Consider the following 20,912-nt stretch of genomic DNA (forward strand, 5'->3'; position numbering starts at 1 on the left):
CCTCTCCCTCCTTCTCCAATATACTTTTATTCTTAGCACTTATCTTATATGCTGCAGGATGTACCAAAGACATGTATACACACTTTAACAGTTGATAACTCAAATGATGTTTCTTAATTTTCAGCCAGACTAAGCTTTGAACAAAGAAAATTTATCCACTAGACTTTTTTTTTAATGGGGATACATAAAAGGTAAAGTTTATGGTACAAAACTGGCAACAGTTGATGAATTGAGGGCACACAAATACTGAACGAAATGATTCTTGATGTTTGTGATTCCATTGCTTCACAGTACAAGTAATGCCTGGGCCAGAATGGTCATCAGTTTGAATATAAGTGTTGACCAAAAAATTATTCATTTGTGTAGATTCTTTTAAATTTTGAAAATGAACTGTATGTTAATAAACCCTGATTTTATAATCATTCAAAGTATATATACATTTTTGGGGCACCATATATATGTATATTTATTTAACTAGCTTACTATCTTTTTCTTCTATGAGGGCAAGGATGCTTGTCTGGCTTCTATTTACTGCTATTTCTCCAATGACCGGTATATATTTTTGAATGAATAAATGAAGAACATGTAGACAGGAAAGACCTGATGTGACTGAGAAATCAAATGGCCAACTAGTTTCCATCCCCATTACCTTTTAGTATAAAATTTGATCTAAAACAATAGAACTTGCATGTTTAGGATGTTCTGAGAAGCATAATTTGACTAGCTCTCATTATTGATACTAGTCTCTAAGTAAGTTGTTCTAAAAGTTGTGATGGCAAAAATTGTCAGTAAAACTCCTAAAGATGTCTAAATTCTAACAGGTGACCTCCAAATTACACATTAAAAAATAATATTAAGTCTTTCTGAGGGCACTCTTGATTTTTGCTTCCAGAGTCCAGGAACACTGGGGGCTTCAAACTTTCCAAATTTAAATAAACATTTTATAGTATGTGGTTTTATAACATTTTAATGTTTAAATTTAAAAATAAGGCTACCAAAAATTAACACCAAATGATACTTATGTTCAGTTCTATTACTGAATTTAACTATTAGTTTTATAACATAGGAAAGTTTTCCCAAGAAAAACTAGACCTTGTTAAAAATAAAATTGTAGCTATAGAAAACTCTCAGGAGTATATGATCTAGAAAGCAGTTGTAGAATTTCTGGAAGTCTATCAAATTTACTTGGACAGAATTTCTTAGAACATCCCTTATTTAACTGCTCTATAGTCTTAGAAGAATCAGTTCCAGAGACAGTAAACTTGATTCCCCATCCTCTTTCATTTTAGTTCGCACACTCTTCAAACTAACTGTGTAAACTTTGTATGATAACAAACAAATAACACTCACATCTTGGCAACTCATAAGATGAAGACACTATAGAAACATTTCAGCATAGAAGAGCCAGAACATCTGCTTTAATTGATCAGAATGCTGGAATCGGTGCAGCACTCCCACACGCACTGTGTACCATGTGAAAATGCCTGTCTCCCAGTAAAACTTTACCCATCACTGTTTTATGTTAAATGTAGAGTACAACTAACTCTTTCATGACCTGAACTGTTTGATGGAGGAATATCATCAGGAATGATGCTTTTATTTATTTATTTTTTTTCCCATCTCAACACCTTCCTAACGAGAACAGGACTAAAACCATCTCTCCCTCCTCAGCCATGGGAAACAAGCTTGCAGTTATGGACTGTTTCCATCCCCCACCAGAAATGGTATAACTGCGCTATGAGCCAAATGCTGAGGGTTAGCAGAGTAACCTCACATGAGAATAATTACTTCACATAACCATGAGAGCAAGCAATGAGGTTCCCAGACACAGGAAACGAAAAGTCAGAAGGGGAGGTAGAGTTGGAGAGGGTTCTGAAGCCTTTCCAGACAGCAACTTCCTTCTAACAGCAAATTGGGTAATAAATTTATCACTCTGGCATTTGATATGTACATATATTCTTAAATCACCTGGTTAGCATAATGTTTTGTGATGCACATCTTAGCAATGGCAGAAAATCAACTGTTTCCTATTCTCTAAAGAACGAGATCTTTTGTGCCATGAGTGTTCATTTTCATATTCCACATCACTTGTAGGATTAATATTTCAATCAAACCACAATTGCAACTATACTCAAAGAATGTATGTTGCACAGAAATCCTGGAAAGAACCTTTGGCTTGGTTATCTTTACAGAGAGAGAGGAAATTATACGACACAATGCCTGAACCATAGGAAAAGAACTCTTGACCTCCAGAGACAAAGGGAAGGGGGGAAAGTGATCCTGTTGTTATGTGCTGCTCTGCTTTGCTTGTGCATTTATGGATGCTGAGACATTCCTGGTTTGAAGGAAAAAAGTAGAAATTCAGTAAATTAGAACAGCAGGTTTGCCTTTAGATCTGGAATTGCGTGTGAGAAAACCATTCTTATAGAGGCAACGATAGTACATTTTCTTATTTGACTCATTCATCAAATATTTTTAAAGCTGGGCTCAGTGTTAGATGCAGGAGACACAGTGATAAATGAGAATGATGGCAGCTTGCCTCAAGGAACTTGCAGTCTAGTGGGTCAGACAGGCAAGTGAATTGGCAAATACAATAGTGTGTTACATGCTATTACAGGGTTAACAGAGGGTGCCCTGGGAGCACAGGATAAAGGCACTAACCTAGCTGGTCATGCCAGACAAAGAGATGTTTAAGCTGAGATCTGAAGAACAAAGTGGAGTAAGCCAGAGGAGGCATCAGGGAGAAATATTTTAGGTAGAAGGTTCATGGCATTCTCAGATGGAGCAGATTAGCTGGAGTAGATAAACATGAAAACCATGAAGAGAGAGGCACCTGGAAGGAGGCAGAGCCAGAGCTACATACAAGGAAAACTAGCTGGGAGGCGTTGTATCAAGGGGCAGAAATCTTGGTAAAGGGATACATTTTCTGTCTTAAAATTCAGGGACAGAGTTTCTATACCTAATTTTGCACTATTATTATTACTGGAGTACAAGAGAAAGGTTTGCTTTTATTTGCTTGATGATGAGTAAAAGGGTTAGACAATATCCTTATCACGTATGCAATTCATTGGTAATTTGATCAACTTGGGAGACTAGCATGTGCAGACCACAGATAATATCCTGTGCCTTGTCCATAAATGAAGAATTCCTCTGAGAAATTATCAACATTATCATTATTTTAATTTGAAGGTCTCAGAGGAATCTGATTAGAAGTTGATTTTAATAGCTAAGGCTCTAATCAAATTCTAAGCATATATTGAACAGCTATTGTGTTTGAAGCATAAAATCTATAAGTTGTGGCAATTTGCTTTTGAGACAGAAATTGTCTTGATGATTTGATGTGTTGAGAAACAACTTTTGTATGGCTGCCCTGACAGGATGGATCCCAGTTGTACAAGATGTCAAAGGCTGTGTGAATATGGAGATAACTGGCTTGGTGTGAACATCTCTGGTTTCCACATTTCTCAGATCCTCTGCCAGAGTGACATATTGGGAGCCTTGACTTTCCATTGCAGAACATTCCTGATCATTTCATACAGAAATTATATTTGTTTGTTTTTCATTGTTGCCCTCAACAAGAGGTGGTTGCTTAGATTAGACCCAATTAGTAATCAACAGTCAGTTACTGGATGCTCTCACTGGCTCTTTAACCTATTTTCTCAGATCTGCTGTACCCTCTGTGTTTCAATGAAGACAGTAATCACCTACAGTATTATCTCTGATTCCAACTTCCCGCTATGCATGTCAGAGATTTCTGTGCTGAGTCATTGGACTCAACTTCTTCCTTCTTCCCATGACTACCATTTTAATTTTCTCCACTCTACTTTTCTCACTTGTATTTTCCCACATTCCTGTTTTTATGTAAATAGGCCAAGGTACAGTAGTTTATGGGAGTGTCTGCATGCACATATGGATGAGCTTGGCACAATAAGCTCTGGCCCACCCATGCACAAACATCACTTTTAGGGTTTCTACTTTATTCAAAACTAGAGGCTCAATGCATGAAAATTTGTGCACTCGGGGGGGTCCCTTAGCCCGGCCTGCACTCTTTCACAGGCCGGGACCCCTTGGGGGATGTTCACCTACCAGCTTAGGCCTGCTCCCCAGGGGATCGGGCCTAAGCTTACAGGTGGACATCCCTCTGACAGCCCACAGTCGGACATCTTAAGCCGCAGTCGGATATCCTTAGCACTGCCACAGAGGCAGGAGAGACTCCTGCCACCGCTGCTGTGCTCAGCCCGGCCTGTGGCTGAGCAGAGCTCTCCCTGTGGGAGCACCCTGACCACCAGGGGCAGCTCCTGTTTTGAGTGTCTGCCCCCTGCTGGTCAGTGCTTGTCATAGTGACCCATCTTTCTGTTAGGGTCAATTTGCATACTACCCTTTTATTATATAGGATTACAATCCAACTTGCTATAGACAACACTCCATACACAAAATCTTATGAATCATTAAAGAATATAATTATTAAGTTCTATACTTCTATCCATATTGCCACTAAGTAATTGGGGGTTATTTTTTGTCCCTAAAAACATACAATATTTTAATTGTTTTGTAATGAATGCATATATTTTATATATAGATTAGTTTACATGGTTAAGTTTTGGCATTTCTTGAAAATTCAGGGTATAAAATAATGTGATTTCTTGACAAATTGAATTCATTATCAGTTAGGTTATAAGTGTGGTTATTTGAAAGGTTCTGCTAACTCATTTCCCTTCCTCCCTCCTGTTCTTTTCAGTCTTTTCTTGAAATTAGAGATACTATGTTTTTTGAACAATTAAAAACTAGATAGAGTGATTCTTTGATAAACTTAGTAATAGGTTTTCTTCAGTATTGCCATTTGCAAGGACCTTTTATGCGTTAAAACTAAGAAAGTAACTGGCATTAATTTGCTTTTTCAGGTTCCTTCTGCTTTACATTTTACTATCTCAGAATGTCGGATTTTGTCACCAGTTAATATAACGTGTGTGTGAGTGTAAGTAAGGGTCAGAGGAGTTTTTTTCCAGCTTTTGGTTTATTTTTTCTCAATGTAACTCATTTTTCAATTTAGGATCTGTAAAGGTCTGTAAAGGTCTCTGCAGCAGCAATTTGGTGACTCTATTCCACCTCTCTGTGAATGTTATTTAGGGCACAGCATGTTACTTAGGGATAGTGAAGGCATTTGACAGAGCTGAGCATGAACGTTGGGAAGTGGTTAAGAAGTAGGTAAAGTATGTCCAGAGTGGGGAGGGCCTTGACTACTAAACATGGGAGCTCCTGGGTGTTTTGGGTAGAGTTACATTCAATCAATAAATAGAAGCAAAGTCCAGTATAGGCCGGTAGGAAGAAACCCTGAAGATTTAGAGATCTTTTGGAAACTTTTGGAAATTGTGTGGAGTGATCCCCTCTTGCATGCCCACAGACTGTCCAGAGCTACCCTGCACTAGCTGAACGGAATAATGACAGATTAGAAACAGCTCAGCCATTTTGCTTTTCAGTTGTTTTTTACATCATATTCATATATGGAACATTTTCAGTATAATCTATTTCAAAGTTAGAGAAAGGGAATAAAATGTGAATAGAAGGAACAATTAATCACTTGTAACATTACTGCAGTCTAATCAGCAAGTCTGCCTTGCCCAAAGATGCAACCTTCACATTGTCTCCTTCCACTTAGGCTGGCTCTAGACTCAGGGTAATGTTCTCTGCCTGGAGACACCTTGGAACTGCGTATAAAAGCAACTGATAGAATTCTTACACACAATAACCTGTGTGGTTTGAAAACTCATTGTTCTTTAAAGAGCATAACAAATATTTTCACATTCTTCTTTCAACCTAATTCTTCTAATGGGGGTAGGGGGAAAACTTCATGCATCCTTTTCACAGAATGTTCTCCAAGTCTACACATTATTTTCATTTCATGGATACCTAAGCATAATAGTAAAGTGAGATGGACAGCTGCTACTTTGCGCTGAAGTAAAGAGATAGTTTAACATAGTTGAAGAGAAGTCACAGGCCCATTATGTGAGACCCCAAAGCATCAGAATCTTACAACAGGAGACAGCTGTGGAGCAAAGGCGTGAGGACCTGGCACTCACATTGCTTGGAAGGATTTCTCTTGACTCTTGTGGACAGAAGTCAGAGAAGCAGCAATATCTTAGGGCCTCCTAACCTAGAGAAGAAGACTGAGAGAAGCAAATAGAAATAGCTCCACCAATATTTTAAGCTCACTCCAATGCTTTTCTTTTTTCCTCTAAAAAAGATTGAAATGACTAAAGAGTATTTTTGTTGAAACCAAAAGGTTTATTTTCTAAAAGTAATGTTGGTTAAATAACTCACTATATGAGTTTTAGAAAAATAGAAATTACACAAATGTACTCCTGTGAGGCAAAAGCACCATATTCACACTGTCTACATTATTTAAAACTATAGTAGATATTACTGTACAGTCATCCCTCAGTATCTGCATTTGGTTCTAGGACCCCACCAATAACTAAATTCTTGGATGCTCAAATCCCTTATATAAAATGGCATAGTATTTGCATATAATCTACATACATCCTCCTGTACATTTTAAATCATATCTAGGTTACTTATGATACCTAATACAATGTAAATAGCTGTTATACTGTACTAGAAGCCCGGTACACAAAATTTGTGCAGGGGGGGCGGTCCGTCAGCCCGGCCTGCACCCTCTCGCAGTCCGGGAGCCCTTGGGGAGCATCCACCTGCTGCGGGCCTAATCCGGCAGTCGGACATCCCTCTCGTAGTCTGGGACCCTTTGCTCCTTACCGCTCAGCTCGCTGCTCCTTAGTGCTGCCACAGAGGCGGGAGAGGCTCCCACCACTGCCGCTGCACTTGCCAGCCATGAGCCCGGCTTCTGGCTGAGCGGCACTCCCCCATGGGAGTGCACTGACCACCTGGGGGCAGCTGCTGTGTTGAGCATCTGCCCCCTGGTGGTCAGTGCGCATCATAGCGACTGGTCGTTCTGCCTTAATGGTTGCTTAGGCTTTTATTATATAGATTATATAGGGAATAATGACAAGAAGAAAAGCCTGTATATGTTAATCATTGACACAACCATTGTACGCCTAACTACATAGTCATGTCTGCAACAGCATAGCCTTTTCTTCTGAATATTTTCAATCTGTAGTCAGTTGGGTCTGCTTAATCAGAAACTGTGGATACAGAGGGCTGACCATATTAGATTCCCAAGAGGTAAGAACCATATAGTCAAATAAGAATGAATTAATTTTTATCCATTATTATATGAATGTAAAACAAAGGCTTTTTCTTTTTGGATTTTCAACAAATTTGAAGATAGTCCACATGATCTGACTTAAAATGTTACTATGGAATAGAAATGAAGTTTGGTCTGTTAATTGGCAGGTAGCACCTTAAATCGACAAGCAAGTCCCCTTCCCAGCAATTGCAGATATTGAATCGTCAAGAAGCTGCTTTGCGCATGGCCAAACGGGACTAATTCAGAGATGGCTAATTATTCTCCTGAGCCATATGGATTGGTTAACTGGTACATAAACATGAATAATTAATGTTTATTACTCCACACCATGACTGCTGAAGAGTCAAATTTTGAATGAGCCATATCAACATTTTTAAATCTATGATTAAATAAATATGTCACAAGAAAGTGGGTGTTGAGTACACATAATACTTCATAAAGAGAAAATAACCTTGTAAAGAAAAAAATTGAAGTTCTCTAGCATACGTTAAACCTTTTAAATTAATTACACATTTTCATTTGCATCATTGTTTGGTTCTAAAATCCCATTTTAATTTCAAATAGAAAACACATGTATTCATGCTATTCTGTGGAAAGAGATGATATGTGATTTTTTAAAAAAATATTATTTGTTGCCTAATTTCCCCAATTTTGCAGTGTATTGAAGGAATGTTGAAATGTTTTTTATTTGTAGTGTTGAAAATTGTAATCATTGCTTACAACTTTATTGTTAGCCCACTGATTTTCCTGGTACATTAATAAAATTTTGTCACAGTTTAAGTGTATTTATAGGAAACTGAAAGCTACTGGTCTATTTTAAAGCTATGTCTTCAATTGACATAACTTGCCATTTAACGTCCTATTTCAGAATATGATTGCTCAGAATTGTTTCATTTCTATGGCTAATACAGAGAAGAGAAATATAAAGGCTGAAGAAAGTATTTTTTTCTAGGCTTAGAATAAAGACATTCCAGAATATCTGGCATAGATCGTGATTTCATTTGAATTTTAGTTCATTTGAATTCTTTCAGCAATTTCCCCCTTACATCCAGAAATCAAATATGTAATATCTAATTCCTTTTGGCTTTAGTTTGTTTTGGTAGTAACTCATCCTGAAAGCAAGGTGACCACGGCAGTGGGTGAGTTATCCTCCTCTCTCACTAACTTTGTCTAATTTGTCTTTGGAGCCCATTGCCTAGCTCAGGGGCGGGCACACAGTAGGCACTCCTCAAATGTAAACTGAAGAAATGAAAGAGGCAAAGGTAAACTGATGCTTATTTTAAACAGTTTAGTAATACTGCTCACTGAGGTCCCCAGGGGCCTGCAATCGTGTGGATCCTATTATCTCTAAGTCACCCAGATAACCAAGGAAGCTAGCATGTGCTTGGGCTCCACTCATCAATCTAGTCAAAATAATACCGGTGCTTTTCCTTCTAAGCCATACTGTGGACATTGGGCTTCTGCAGAACACTACATTAAAAGGGTTAACTGCAACGGAATATATTTATGTAGAGCACTTTTTGGGCTCAGTAGGTCTCACCCTGAAAATTAAATCTCAGAGAAATTAAGTGATCTCTCCAAAATTGCCTATCCACACAGCAATAAGAAGCCGATGCTGCATGAAAGACCTTCATTTTGAGGAGTCACTCCTGCAATACTAGTTGGTTAACAATTAAGTTAGAAAATTAAGTGTAACATTTCACAAATAATAAACATTTAAAAAGCCACTAGTTGTAAGATAGCAGAAACTGCTCTCAGTAAAAACAGACTAAACTCCAGAAGGTCAGAAAAGTCTGCAGCAACTCTCTTACTGTAGAATCAGAGCATATGTTCAAACTTGCAAATACATTTGTGGTTACTTCCTACCTTAAATACATTGATGGGGATATCAATGATCACATAGATAAGGTCTCCAAGGGCAAGGCTGGCTATCAGCGCGTTGGGTCCGTTCCTCATACACTTGTTCTGGTAAATGATTCTGAGCAGAGTTGCGTTCCCCACCATTCCCACGATGAAAATAGTACAAGATATCACAGTGTTAATGTATTTGAAAGCTGAAGTAATCTTAGTCCGCTGTGGACAATAGTTGTGCATTGAGCCATTGCTGGGTAGGGCCAAATTAGTGGGTCGATGAGTGGTAACCAGGAAGCTGAGCTCTGTCCCACGAAAAGTGGTAAAATCGTCCATATGAGTGCTTAGATTAGTGCTGTAGCTCTCAGGATTATCACTAATTACACATCCAACCAGTGCCACCCAAAAGGACACCCTGAAGCAAAAGGTTTCCATCTTGATGCAAATTTGAGGAAATGTCTCTTATTCTGTTGTTTTTTCACCCTCACTTATTTTTCAACCTAGAAAAAAAAGAAAAATAATTTTGGTTACAAAATCCAGCTGCCAGTAAGACTGCAGTCAATGATAATTTACTGCTCCAGTTAAAAAGCAGGATATATTTGGTAATTAGATAAGATATATCTATGTCAGCTTACCCCAAAGCAGAACAAAATCAGAAAAGAGCAAAGCTCTATTAGAGCTCTTTCTTTCTCTCTCTCTCTCTCTCTCTCTCTCTCTCTCTCTCTCTCTCTCTCATCTCTGTTCACAGCTATACTTATATCTATATTATAATATGCATGAGGACATGTCAGTTTTTTTTTAAGAAGTAGCTTAAAATCTGCTGTTTTCCATCCACTATACCTCTGCTAAGAACCTGAATTACAAAAATCTTGGAGAGTTGAGATACATTTTACTAGCGGAAAAGAAAAGGCAGTAAATGCTGAGTAAAAGTTATATAGTGCTAAGGCAATGGTTCTCAACCTTCCTAATGCTGCAACCCTTTAATACAGTTCCTCATGTTGTGGTGACCCCCAACCATAAAATTATTTCGTTGCTACTTCATAACTGTAATTTTGCCACTGTTACGAATCATACTGTAAATATCTGATATGCAGGATGTATTTTCATTGTTACAAATTGAACATAATTAAAGCATAGTGATTAATCACAAAAACAATATGTAATTATATATGTGTTTTCCGATGATCTTAGGCGACCCCTGTGAAAGGGTCGTTTGACCCCCAAAGGGGTCACGACCCACAGGTTGAGAACCGCTGTGCTAAGGCATAAGATTACCAATTCTATAATTAAGAATCCAATATTCCAAAATATGTGCTAGTTTGCACATGGTAAATAATGAACATGGTAATAAAATGCAGCATAGGTAGCCATTTAAAGCATTACGCAATGTTAATTTAAAATCAGAACTCTGGTTAACACCATCTATACATATAACAATTTTATTACTAGTTTGAAATAAATATGACATAACTGATAAAGACAAAATATTTATTTTTATTGAAAACCCTGATGATTAATGTGTACAATCTACTAGTACATCTTCTGACAGGAGTTTTGGGTTTTTCCATTCCTCAGAAATTATCGGCATGATATTTGCCAACAAGTGAAACTGGGAGTACTGGACTTTCCCAGGCAGGCACACCATTGGTTTTCCGAGGGATATCTGCCTCATGCCTGGTCATGGTGCTGGGCACTCCATAGGCATGTTGCCATCTGATCTATACTCTCCCTGACCCTGGGAAGCAGAAACATTTTCCATTCTAAAGGTAGGGAACCAGAGGCTCAGGAACGGCAAGATGCTTGTCAAAAGCACAGGTGGTGGATGGCAATGCTGTGATTCTAAGGCAAGTTAATCCAACGCTGAGCTCTTAACCTCTAGCCTGCACCGCCTCTCATTCTCATGCCTTCTTAGCACCTGAAATGTTTGAATGAATTCTCCAGAGTTTCAGTGAAGCAGTGGACTTAGAGGTTGGTGAGATGTTTTCAAAAGACCATTTGTTTGTTTGCTTGCTTGTTTTAGTCACTTTTGTAGAGCAAGTGGTCTTTCTTGCCCCGGAAGTCTACGTTTTTCTACTTTAATCCTTAAAGAAAAGATGGGAAAATGAGGGAGGTTGGTGGTAACACAATAAGCAAAGGTAAATAAAAATGGCTTCTCACATTTAAATAGTTTTGTATTTTCTTGCTTGTGAGTTTTTAACAATCTTTTAAAATGAAGGCCCTAAGTTCATTTATGCCCATCAATGGTGGGTGTGTCTATGACATAAAATTTAATTTTTAAAAATTGTGTCCTTTTTCTAAGTTTATTCGTGGTTGGAATTAACCACTTTTAGGGATTTTGAGTTATCTTTGACAGTTGTCAATAAAGCGTAGTCAATATGTGGAGGAAATGAGATTTATTCATGTTGTATAGAAGATCCAAAGTAAACAGATCTCAGAAACAACTCTAGGTGGGCAGGGCCAATATCCCCATTTTATGCGTAAGGGAGCTGAGTCTTTTTCATGGCCAAGAAGCAGTTCAGCAGATAGGTGCTTCACGTTACTTTGCTTATAGGACTTGACTCAGTCTGATATTATAAAAATAAATAATAAAAAGTGATAAAAAGCATCAATTTTTCTAAGCTAGGGGCATACTATGTACATATCAAATCTGCCTGGACTTATAAGTAGTTTTTTTCTTGCTTCTTACATTGGGGAGTGAGTATCTAACCTAATATTGACAGACCCTGTTTCCATTCAGCATTGGAGACCAGAACTTTGAGAACAAAGCATACTGTCATCCTCTTCAGATCAGAGGAGGGAGAAAAAAAATCCTTCAATATCTTGTGCTGTTTAATGACTAAAGTCTCCTCCCAGTTTCCCAATCAGAATGGAACCTTCATTAATGCTTTTATTAAAACTAAGAGAGAGAAGGCTTTTCTCAGTAATGGAATGACTCCCTGCCCATGAGAGTCTGTTAGAGGATATTTAGTAAACTGACCTGGCTATCGTGTTCTGCCACCCACAAAAGGTGCCACTAGTGTTTGAACACTGGCTTGCTGGTCTGCTTGGTCAGCTGATTATAGCAGGGGCTAAGGAGGCCAAGGCTGTGGGTTCTTATCAAAGTGTGAGCTAGCTACTATTAAAACCACTTTCCTTCCCCTGCAACAATGACACCACCACAGAAATAATTTCTGATGGTGCCTCCATCAGCTCTCTACATGTTAAGCTGCGGAGCTACCGGATACTTGGCAAAGGCATGTGAATACTACATATTGCATGAAAAATACAAAACCACACAAAAGAAGCTCCTTCAAATGCATGTTCCTCCAAGGATGAGCCTGTAGCTCATTTCCATGGATCTAAGTCATGCTGTGCTTGGAATAATCAGTCATACCCAGGCATAGCTCTAGTGAAGCATCTGAGGTTCAGACCTCAGGGACATGGTTTATACATTCAGCATTCTTCTGTTTGGGGTCTAAGAATTCGCTTAAGTTCAAAAGTTATTATTAAGGAAGAGGACTGGACCCTTATGCTTACACTTTAACCATTTAACATCTCTGATTCTCAGGATCAAAGTGGACCTGTACTGTAATTAGTAATTTGGAAATTCCAACCTTACCTAAATGGTCTGAGTTCAGAGCAGGTAGTTACATGAAATGATTGTCAAGATGTTTCCCAATTAGTTGCCACTTAAAACAGAAGGTATTGGGGAGGGGGAGGCGGGGAGCGAGGGAAGCCATGAGTTTCTACAAGAGGAAAAACAAAAAACTAGGTACTTTCTCCAAGTTCTCTGTGGGTTTTGCTTGCTGGGTAAGATATTAGCAACTGTCCTTGCTGACAATGTCTGACTTTAATTTGCCTCCCACCCACCCCTCTCCGCCGCCAGCTCTATCCGGAGCGCCATTAGGATGGTGTAAACAGAGGCTGATTATCTAGAAACAGCCCTAGTTTTCTGCACGTGAAAGGCAACAAGTGGCCTTTAAAGGACAGCATAGAACCAAATGCCCAGACATCCACAGGCAGGTTTCCAAACCAGCTGCCCTGGGGGTTTTCCAAAACATCTGTCCCGCACACCGAGTGCCCTTGGCTGCCCTTGACAACTCGGGGTGTGCAGGGAGCAGAAGCAGGCGAGTAAGAAAAGGCTGCGGGACACCTCTCACAAGTACGCTTTGGAGCTTGCGACAGGGGCGTGATGTTCCATAAAGTTCTTGCGTGCCGGGGGGGGGGGGGGGGGGGGGCGGCGGGGAAAGGGAGACCCAGGGAGAACTGTATATTTTCCTTTAACTAAAAATCCGAATCCCACCTGGGTAGGCAGCGGGCTTTCAATCAGTTCCTCAAACCCCAGACGTGCCGGCAAAGAGCCCCTCCTAGGAAGGCGCCGGCGCCACCACACACCCCTAGACCGTGTGGGAGGGTCGCCCAGGGTGCAGGGCGCCGGGCGGAATGGATGACTGCTCCCTCTGCTCCCCACCGAGGGGCTCAGGCGACATCTCCCCCACCCCTGGCGGGTCCCCGAGAGGAAAGAGTTGCACCGACCGTGGAGCTAGGCGGGCGCAGACGGCTGCCTGGTCCGCTCGGCACCTGGGCGGCTGGGCGAGAGGAAGCAGAGCCGGAGAGATTGGGTGGCCTGGGTCCTGTTCTCCCGCGCGGCAGCAATCGGGCTGCACTGCTGCCTCTCCGTCGGAAAACTTCCTGGGCACCGCTTCTGTGCGGAGGTCTCCCCAGCCCCCAGCCTCTGGCCACCGGCGGGGATGGAGCCTCACCACCACGATCCACAATCGCCAGACCACAGGGGTGACTGCGCGCGCAAGGACTAGAAGAAAAAGGAAACTCCAGAGGAGCACACGCCCCCCGTCTGTCTGGCCTCCCCTTCTCCTCCCAAATCTCCCCCACCTTCTGCTTTACTCTAGGACAGAAAGAACGTCCTAAGCTTCCACCCTCCTTAGAGGCAGCCACTATAAAGCACAGAGCCGCCCCCTCCCAGGCCCTGCAGGGCAGGAGTCTTGTTTTAACTATTTCCTTCCTGAAATGAAGGGGTGGGAGTGGGGGTCGGGGTGGGGGTGGGGGGGTGATAATCCAGGAAGGAGGATAGTTCATCAGACAAGCCCGACTCGAGGAAGGCAAGCAGAGAAACCCATTCCCTTTCTGGGAAATGCAGGCAGATTTGATCTGTGATGGAGCCACTGCAGAGGCAGCTAGGGTCCACCTCTGCGTTCCCTGCCCCTTTGCTTGGCTTATACGCTCCCTCTTAAACTCAGAGCAGGTTGAAGAACCCACGTGGACTGTATTTTACCAGATCAAGTACCTTTTGCTTCTGTCTTGTCTCTTGAAGCCAGCACCCAAAGGCTACTAGCCCAGGACAAAGCAGGAGCCCTGGAAAGTCTATGGAGGGTCCAGTGTGTGGCTCAGAGAAACCTATGATTCCTCTGGAGATCCAAACAGTGGGGGTGCAGATGCTGCAGAAGATGGATCTTAGCATCTTTATATGATAGTGAGTTTATCCTAAATTAGGCAGTGGGAGAGGAAATGAGAGACAAAGGCCATTGCCTGTGACATGTGAGAAAAAATTGAGGGCTCCTTAGAGAAGGCCTTGCCTTGGAGTTCTTTCGTTCACTGTTGGTGTGCGGCTTATTGTGGAAATGTGTATGTGGAGGACTGGATGGTCACAGTATATTGTAGACTGTTCTGGTTATCTACTGTAACTAAAGAAAATCACCCTAAACCGGTAGTGGCCACTTTACTCATCAGTCTGCGATTTGGGTGGGTCTTGGCTAGGACAGCTCATCTTTGCTGGGGCTGGAGGCTTCACTTCCACGATAGTTCACCTACTTGGTGATGGGCGTCTCCCTACAAAGGGGTTTAGGCTTCCTCAGAGCACGGTGGCTAGGTTCCAAGAAGGAGTGTTCCAGGAGAAGGAAGTGGAAGCTGCTAGTTTCTTAAGGTCTGGGCCTGGAAACTGGTCAAGGGTTACTTCTGCAGAATTCTATAGCCCAACAGTCACAGATCCCAGATGCAAGGTGAGAGGATATCGAGTCCACTGTCCGTGCAGTGTCAATTTGGGGGGCATTTTGTACAACCATCAAAGAGATCCACAGAGTATCACCATTGAAAGGGGCCTTAATAGTCATCAACCAATTGGACTCATTATTACTAATCTGTTGTATTACAGTATCCCCATGATGAGGAATCAGTCAGTCAGCCAGGATAACCAGTAGCTTTTATAAGTGCCTTAATTTGCATTAAAAAATGAAAATGGTGCCCCTTGGAGCACATGACCTGGTCAGCTGACATTTATTTATTTTTCTTTATTGATGAAGGTATTACATATGTGTCCTTATCCTCCCAATGCCCCCCCCCCCCTCCCGCTCATGCCCTCACCCCCCTGGTGTCCTTATCCATTGGTTAGGTTCATATGCATGCATACAAGTCTTTTGGTTGATCTCTCCCCTACCTTCCCTCTGAGGTTTGACGTTCTGATTGATGCTCCTCTGAACCTGACAAGTTATTGCTTCTTCCAAGAAGGGGCAGCTCTACACCTGGGTTTGCACCTTGGCATGTGAAACGTGTGCTGGATTTCAGCCCCTACTTACCCTGTGATCAGATATATTTGGACAGTGCACAACTTGCACTAGTGAACATGTCAGTCTATCCAGTCTTTGATAGAGCATATCCATCAGTCCCTGTCTCCTGGACAGCTCGGTCCACTGTAGTGCAGATCTAGTTATTAAAAATTCTTCCTTCATACCCACTAGGGTGGCTATTATTAAAAAGCTGAAAAGAACTGGTGTTGACAAGGATGTGGGGAAACTGGAACCCTTGTGCTGATGGAAATGTAAGATAGGGCAGTAGTCATGGAAAACAGTATAATAGTTTCCCAAAATTTAAACATAAAAATTACTCTATGACCCAGCAATTCCACTTCTGGATATATACCCAAAATAACTGAAAGCAGGGGCTCAAACAGATATTTGTACACCCATGTTCATAACAGCATTGTTCACAAGAGCCAAGAGGTTGCAAACAACCCAAATGTCCATGTATGGATGATTCGATAAACAAAATGTTTATTTATCCCTAAAAAGGAATGAAATTCTGACATAAGCTACAACATAGATGAAACTCAAAGACATTATATTAAGTGAAATAAGCCAGATGCAAAAGGACAGATACTTATGATCCTGCTTATAAGATGTACTTAGAGTAGTAGTCAAAATCATGCAGACAGAAAGGAGCATGGTGGTCACCAGGGGTTGGGGAGAGGGAGGAATGAGGATTTATTGTTTAATGTGATTGAGTTTCAGTTTGGGATGGTGAAACAGTTTTGGAGATGGATTGTGGTGATGGTTGCACAACATTGTGAATGTACTTAATACCACAACTGTACACTTGAAAATGATTAAAATGATAAATTTATATTATATGTATTTTGCCACAATAAAGATAATTCTTCCTGACATTAAGATTAAGTCCCTGCTTTGTACAGTTAATGAACATATAATCAATTAATTTGACTACACTTTTCAATTTGACTTCCAAAGGTTATTTCTTTTCCTTGGAACGTGGGTTGGATACAGATTTGCAGGTCTTCTGGGTTTTAGGAATACTTTCTTTGACTTCTGGTTCCAGCAGCTCATTAAGCATTACTGTAATGGTAGTTAGAATTACTTTTCTCAGCATCATATTATCATTATTGATTTCCTGAATGATAACTACTGAAAATAAAGTACTCAAGATGGCACTTAAAAACCAACCTTGGAGTGAATTTTCTTATGAATTTAAGTTTCTTGATTCAAATTTTCAAGTCCATTTCACAATTGCGTATTCCACAGATCCTCAAACTTGAAATGCAGTCAAGGATCGGAGTCTCAGAGTATGTGCTAGGAATGTTGTGTTCACTTTAGGGATCCCTGGGGGAAATGAAACACGAAGGGTTCAGAGGAGAACCACAAAGATAAGGAAAGGCTGTGAGAGGAAAAGTGGAGAAACTGGGTAAATGTACATCAGAGACCTGACCCCGTCACTGCAGCCTTCACATTGGGCTGTGCCGTGGCCCACTCGCTGTTGGCAGCAACCAACACTGGCCTGGAGGGAAAAAAGTAATCCCGTTAGTTGAAGGTCCATTTTTAATTAAAATTTACTATAGGCAGTTTGTTTTCAAAAGGAAGTATTCCAAAATATTAATTTGTAGATGGGTTGTTGAGGATTCTGAAGTGTGTTGGTGGTTATTTCATCAAAATAATCTTAAGGCTTAATGTAGCTCCAAGTTTTGTAAACTGCTGGTGGCCTCATTGGAGGGCCAAAAAATCAGTGAATCTAAGCATCACTAATGATTGGGCAAGCAGATATTACGTGTCCTCTGATTATATATTCCATCTGGACAAAAATATTGAACTTGAATCAAATCTATAGCTATCCAAATTTTGAGGAAATATAGTAGATACACAAGTTAAATAAATACCATGAGGAAGCAATAGACAAATCCAGAAAGAATGACATTTTATAGGAGAACTAGTCCTGCCTCTTCAGCAAGAAGTCAATGAAGAGGGATCTTTCTCTAGATTAAGACTTAAAGGAGCATGACCACTAGTTGCACTGTCCTGGATTGGATCCTGGTTTGTATAGACCAACTGCAAAGGACATTATTTTTTGGACAACTGGAAAAAATTAGATATGGATGAGGTATGAGATACTAAAAAATTTAAAAAATGTGAAATTAATTTTATTTGGGGCACATTCTTTTAGGGGAGGTACAATTTACTTTTAACTGCCAAAGCAGAAACAAAAATGTTGTAAGTTTAAAGAATGAATACTACCTTAAAGGCTTGGCACATAGTAGGAGCTCAATAAATTTTAGCTCTTTTCACTTTCATTTGTTCCTTTTTGTTTGTCAGTGAGTGACTGGGAGAGTAGAATAAGCAGCTTCACATGACATTATGGGTGACCTCAGTAAGGTGTCACATAGTAGTGGCTGAGGCCAAGGAGATCAGTGGTGTCCAGGGAACTACAAGGTAAAAACTTAAGGGGATCTGAAGCCTTGAATTAGCCATGATGAGAATAACCATTTATAGCAGAGCTTATACAACGCTGCAGCCTGGATCCCTTAACAAAATAGGAAGGGCATGAGGGTTCCAGAGTTTGCTAGTGAGGACCAAGTTGGGTGCTAAGATGACATCTTTGTGGCTCTGACTCCCTAGTGTTCCTTTTGGTTGGTATGAACTTGGATTGCACTTGTAATAAAGACAAACAAAAGTTGCCTATGCTTGAATAAAAAAGATTTAATCAAAAGAGGTGACAGCAGGTCTCCTCTGGAGTAACTTCAGGGCAATTAGCTTATAGATGGTTGTTTAGATATGTCAGGGAAACTTATGAGAGAGCTTGAAATTGCCAGGAAGGATTACTAGGTATCCTGTCTAGTGCAATTTTCTATGTCCTTTCATCATCTTTGGGCTATTTTGCAACTCTGTAAGTTGTAGAAAACTGATAGCAATGCCAAGTCACTCTTGTCTATAGACTAAATGTTAATTTTGATTGGTAGAGATGCAAGTGATTCTTACCTTATGGATCTTGACAAGTTGTCTTAGATCAGGCTGCCATACTAAAATACCACAGAATGGGTGGTTTAAATAGAAATTTATCTTCTCACAGATCTGGAGGCTGGCAGTCCAAGATTAGGGCACCAGCATGCTCAGGTGCTGGGGAGAGCTCTCTTCTGGCTTCAGAGGGCTGCCTTCTTGCTGTTTCCTCATAAAGCACAGAAAAAGAGTGACAGAGGGTGAGAGAGAGTGATGAAGGTCAAACATATGTGAGAATAATAATAATAAAAAGCCCGGCTCCTCTCCGCGGCAGCGCATAGCGGTGGCGGCGGCTCCCTGTAGTCCAAGCCCAATGGCGCAGGACCCTCCCCGCGGTCAGGGCGGGGTGGGGCGCCATGTGGTTCAAGTACGTGCTGAGCTGGCTGTCGCTCTTCATCCAGGTGACCTTCATCACGCTGGCCGTCGGGGCCGGACTTTATTTCCTGGCGGAACTGATGGAAGGGTACACAGTGGCCACCAGCAGGATCATCAAATACATGATCTGGTTCTCCACAGCTGTGCCGATTGGCCTCTATGTTTTTGAGCGCTTCCCCACCTGCATGATTGGCTTGGGCCTCTTCACCAACCTCGTCTACTCTGGCCTCCTGCAGACCTTCCCCTTCATCATGCTGACCTCGCCTAACTTCATCCTGTCATGCGGGCTAGTGTGACAGTTTTTTGCGGAGGAATATTATCCTTTCTCAGAGGTCCTGGCCTATTTCACTTTCTGTCTGTGGACCATCCCGTTTGCGTTCTTCGTGTCACTGTCGGCTGGGGAGAACGTCCTGCCCTCCACCGTGCAGCCAGGAGATGACATAGTCTCCAATTACTTCACCAAAGGCAAGCGGGGCAAACGCTCAGGGATCCTGGTTGTCTTCTCCTTCATCAAAGAGGCCATTCTACCCAGTTGTCAGAAGATGTACTGACGCCCCTGGGGAGGGGATGTTGGGGCGAGATCAGGAGAGTCAGGCCCCTGGGCCTCTCTGTGAGCCTGGAAGGTTCCTTCCCCCAGCCCTGGCCTGACTTCCTTCAAGTCTCCCTGGAGCCTCCACCCCCACCTTCCTCAGGATGCTCAGCTAGGCTCAGATCTGATGCTGCTAGAGGCCATGACCTAGCAGCCCTAGCCCTAGCCCTATCCCTACTAGCCCTAGCCTACTAGCCCTAGCCCTAGCCCTACTAGCCCTAGCCCTAGCCCTAGCCAGTAGCCCCAAGCCAAGAAAAAGTTTCTTTAAAGGTAACATAAAGACCACATTTCCCCTCATTTGTATGGGTCGGATAAACCTGGATTATGAACAGTACTGACATATTTCTAAGTCTACGAAAGGCCATTTCACCAGGCAAAGTAGTCAACAAGGTTTATATTGCTTGCAAAGGGCAAATCTACATGAGCTCTTGCAGGGCAGGTGAGCAAGAAGGAACTGACAGTTATTGCTCTGTCTCTAGATGTTATTGTGAAATAGTGTATACATTCTTCAAAGGATTATTACTTAGTCTTTCATTTAACCACATGTATTTACTTGAAATATGTTTCAATAAATGTTCTTTGTATTTATTTACAAATCCAAAATTGGTTATTTTTTATTCAAAATAGCTTTGTACTTCTCAATGATTTCCATTTGTACATCTGCCAGTCTTTACGTTGTATTTCAAAAAGTAAACATATGATGTTCATTTACACTGAATCAGAAACAGGTATATAATGCTCAAAATCTCTCTCATTTGTAGAGAAAGTAATAAAAATTTTTGTCAGATAGCCTTCAAAACAAATCATTTGTGAATCAAAAAAAAAAAAAATGAATAGATCCTTATTTATTTTTAAAGATGCGTTTGCAGAGAAGTGAACTATTCTAAAGTTTTAATTATAGGAAAGTAGTCAGTCTTAGTTCACAGGACTGTTTACAAACCTAACTGGTTAGATAATAATAGAGAATATATATATATATATATATATATATATATATATATATATATATATATATATATTTTCAAATCTAAGTAGGGTTTTCTTGCTTGCAATTAGCCATGAAATTTTGTTCACCCTCATTAGTAATCAGGAGATAAAAATCAAATCCACAATGTGATTCCACTACAACCTAAAACAACAGCTAAAACTTTAAATAGTGGAAGTTCTAAGTGTTGCCAAAAATGTATAAAAACTGAACTCTTTATCTAATGCTTGTGAGAGTAAAAATTAGTACAAATTCAAATATGCATGTATCAGGTAACACATTCTAGAAACATGCTTCTAAAACACATACATGCTTCAGAATTTATCCTATCTAATAAAA

The 20,912-nt window shown here is 40.8% G+C and overlaps 1 protein-coding gene and 1 pseudogene across 1 annotated transcript in view; one reads left to right on the forward strand and one right to left on the reverse strand.

Annotated features, from left to right (window-relative positions):
* Positions 1-14,066, reverse strand: part of EDNRA (endothelin receptor type A) — a 51,817-nt gene extending 37,751 nt beyond the window's left edge. The window contains exons 1-2 of the mRNA XM_059697896.1: positions 13,589-14,066; positions 9,089-9,573 (exon numbers count right to left, since the gene is read on the reverse strand). Coding sequence (XP_059553879.1) covers positions 9,089-9,508 — 420 coding nt within the window. The 5' untranslated portion in view covers positions 9,509-9,573; positions 13,589-14,066. The remainder of the gene's footprint in view (positions 1-9,088; positions 9,574-13,588) is intronic.
* Positions 14,067-18,964: 4,898 nt separating this feature from the next.
* LOC132234287 (protein TEX261-like) lies at positions 18,965-19,721 on the forward strand (annotated as a pseudogene).
* The last annotated feature ends 1,191 nt before the right edge of the window (positions 19,722-20,912 follow it).

Source organism: Myotis daubentonii, chromosome 5, assembly GCF_963259705.1.
Source record: "Myotis daubentonii chromosome 5, mMyoDau2.1, whole genome shotgun sequence".
Taxonomy (NCBI): Eukaryota; Metazoa; Chordata; class Mammalia; order Chiroptera; family Vespertilionidae; genus Myotis; species Myotis daubentonii.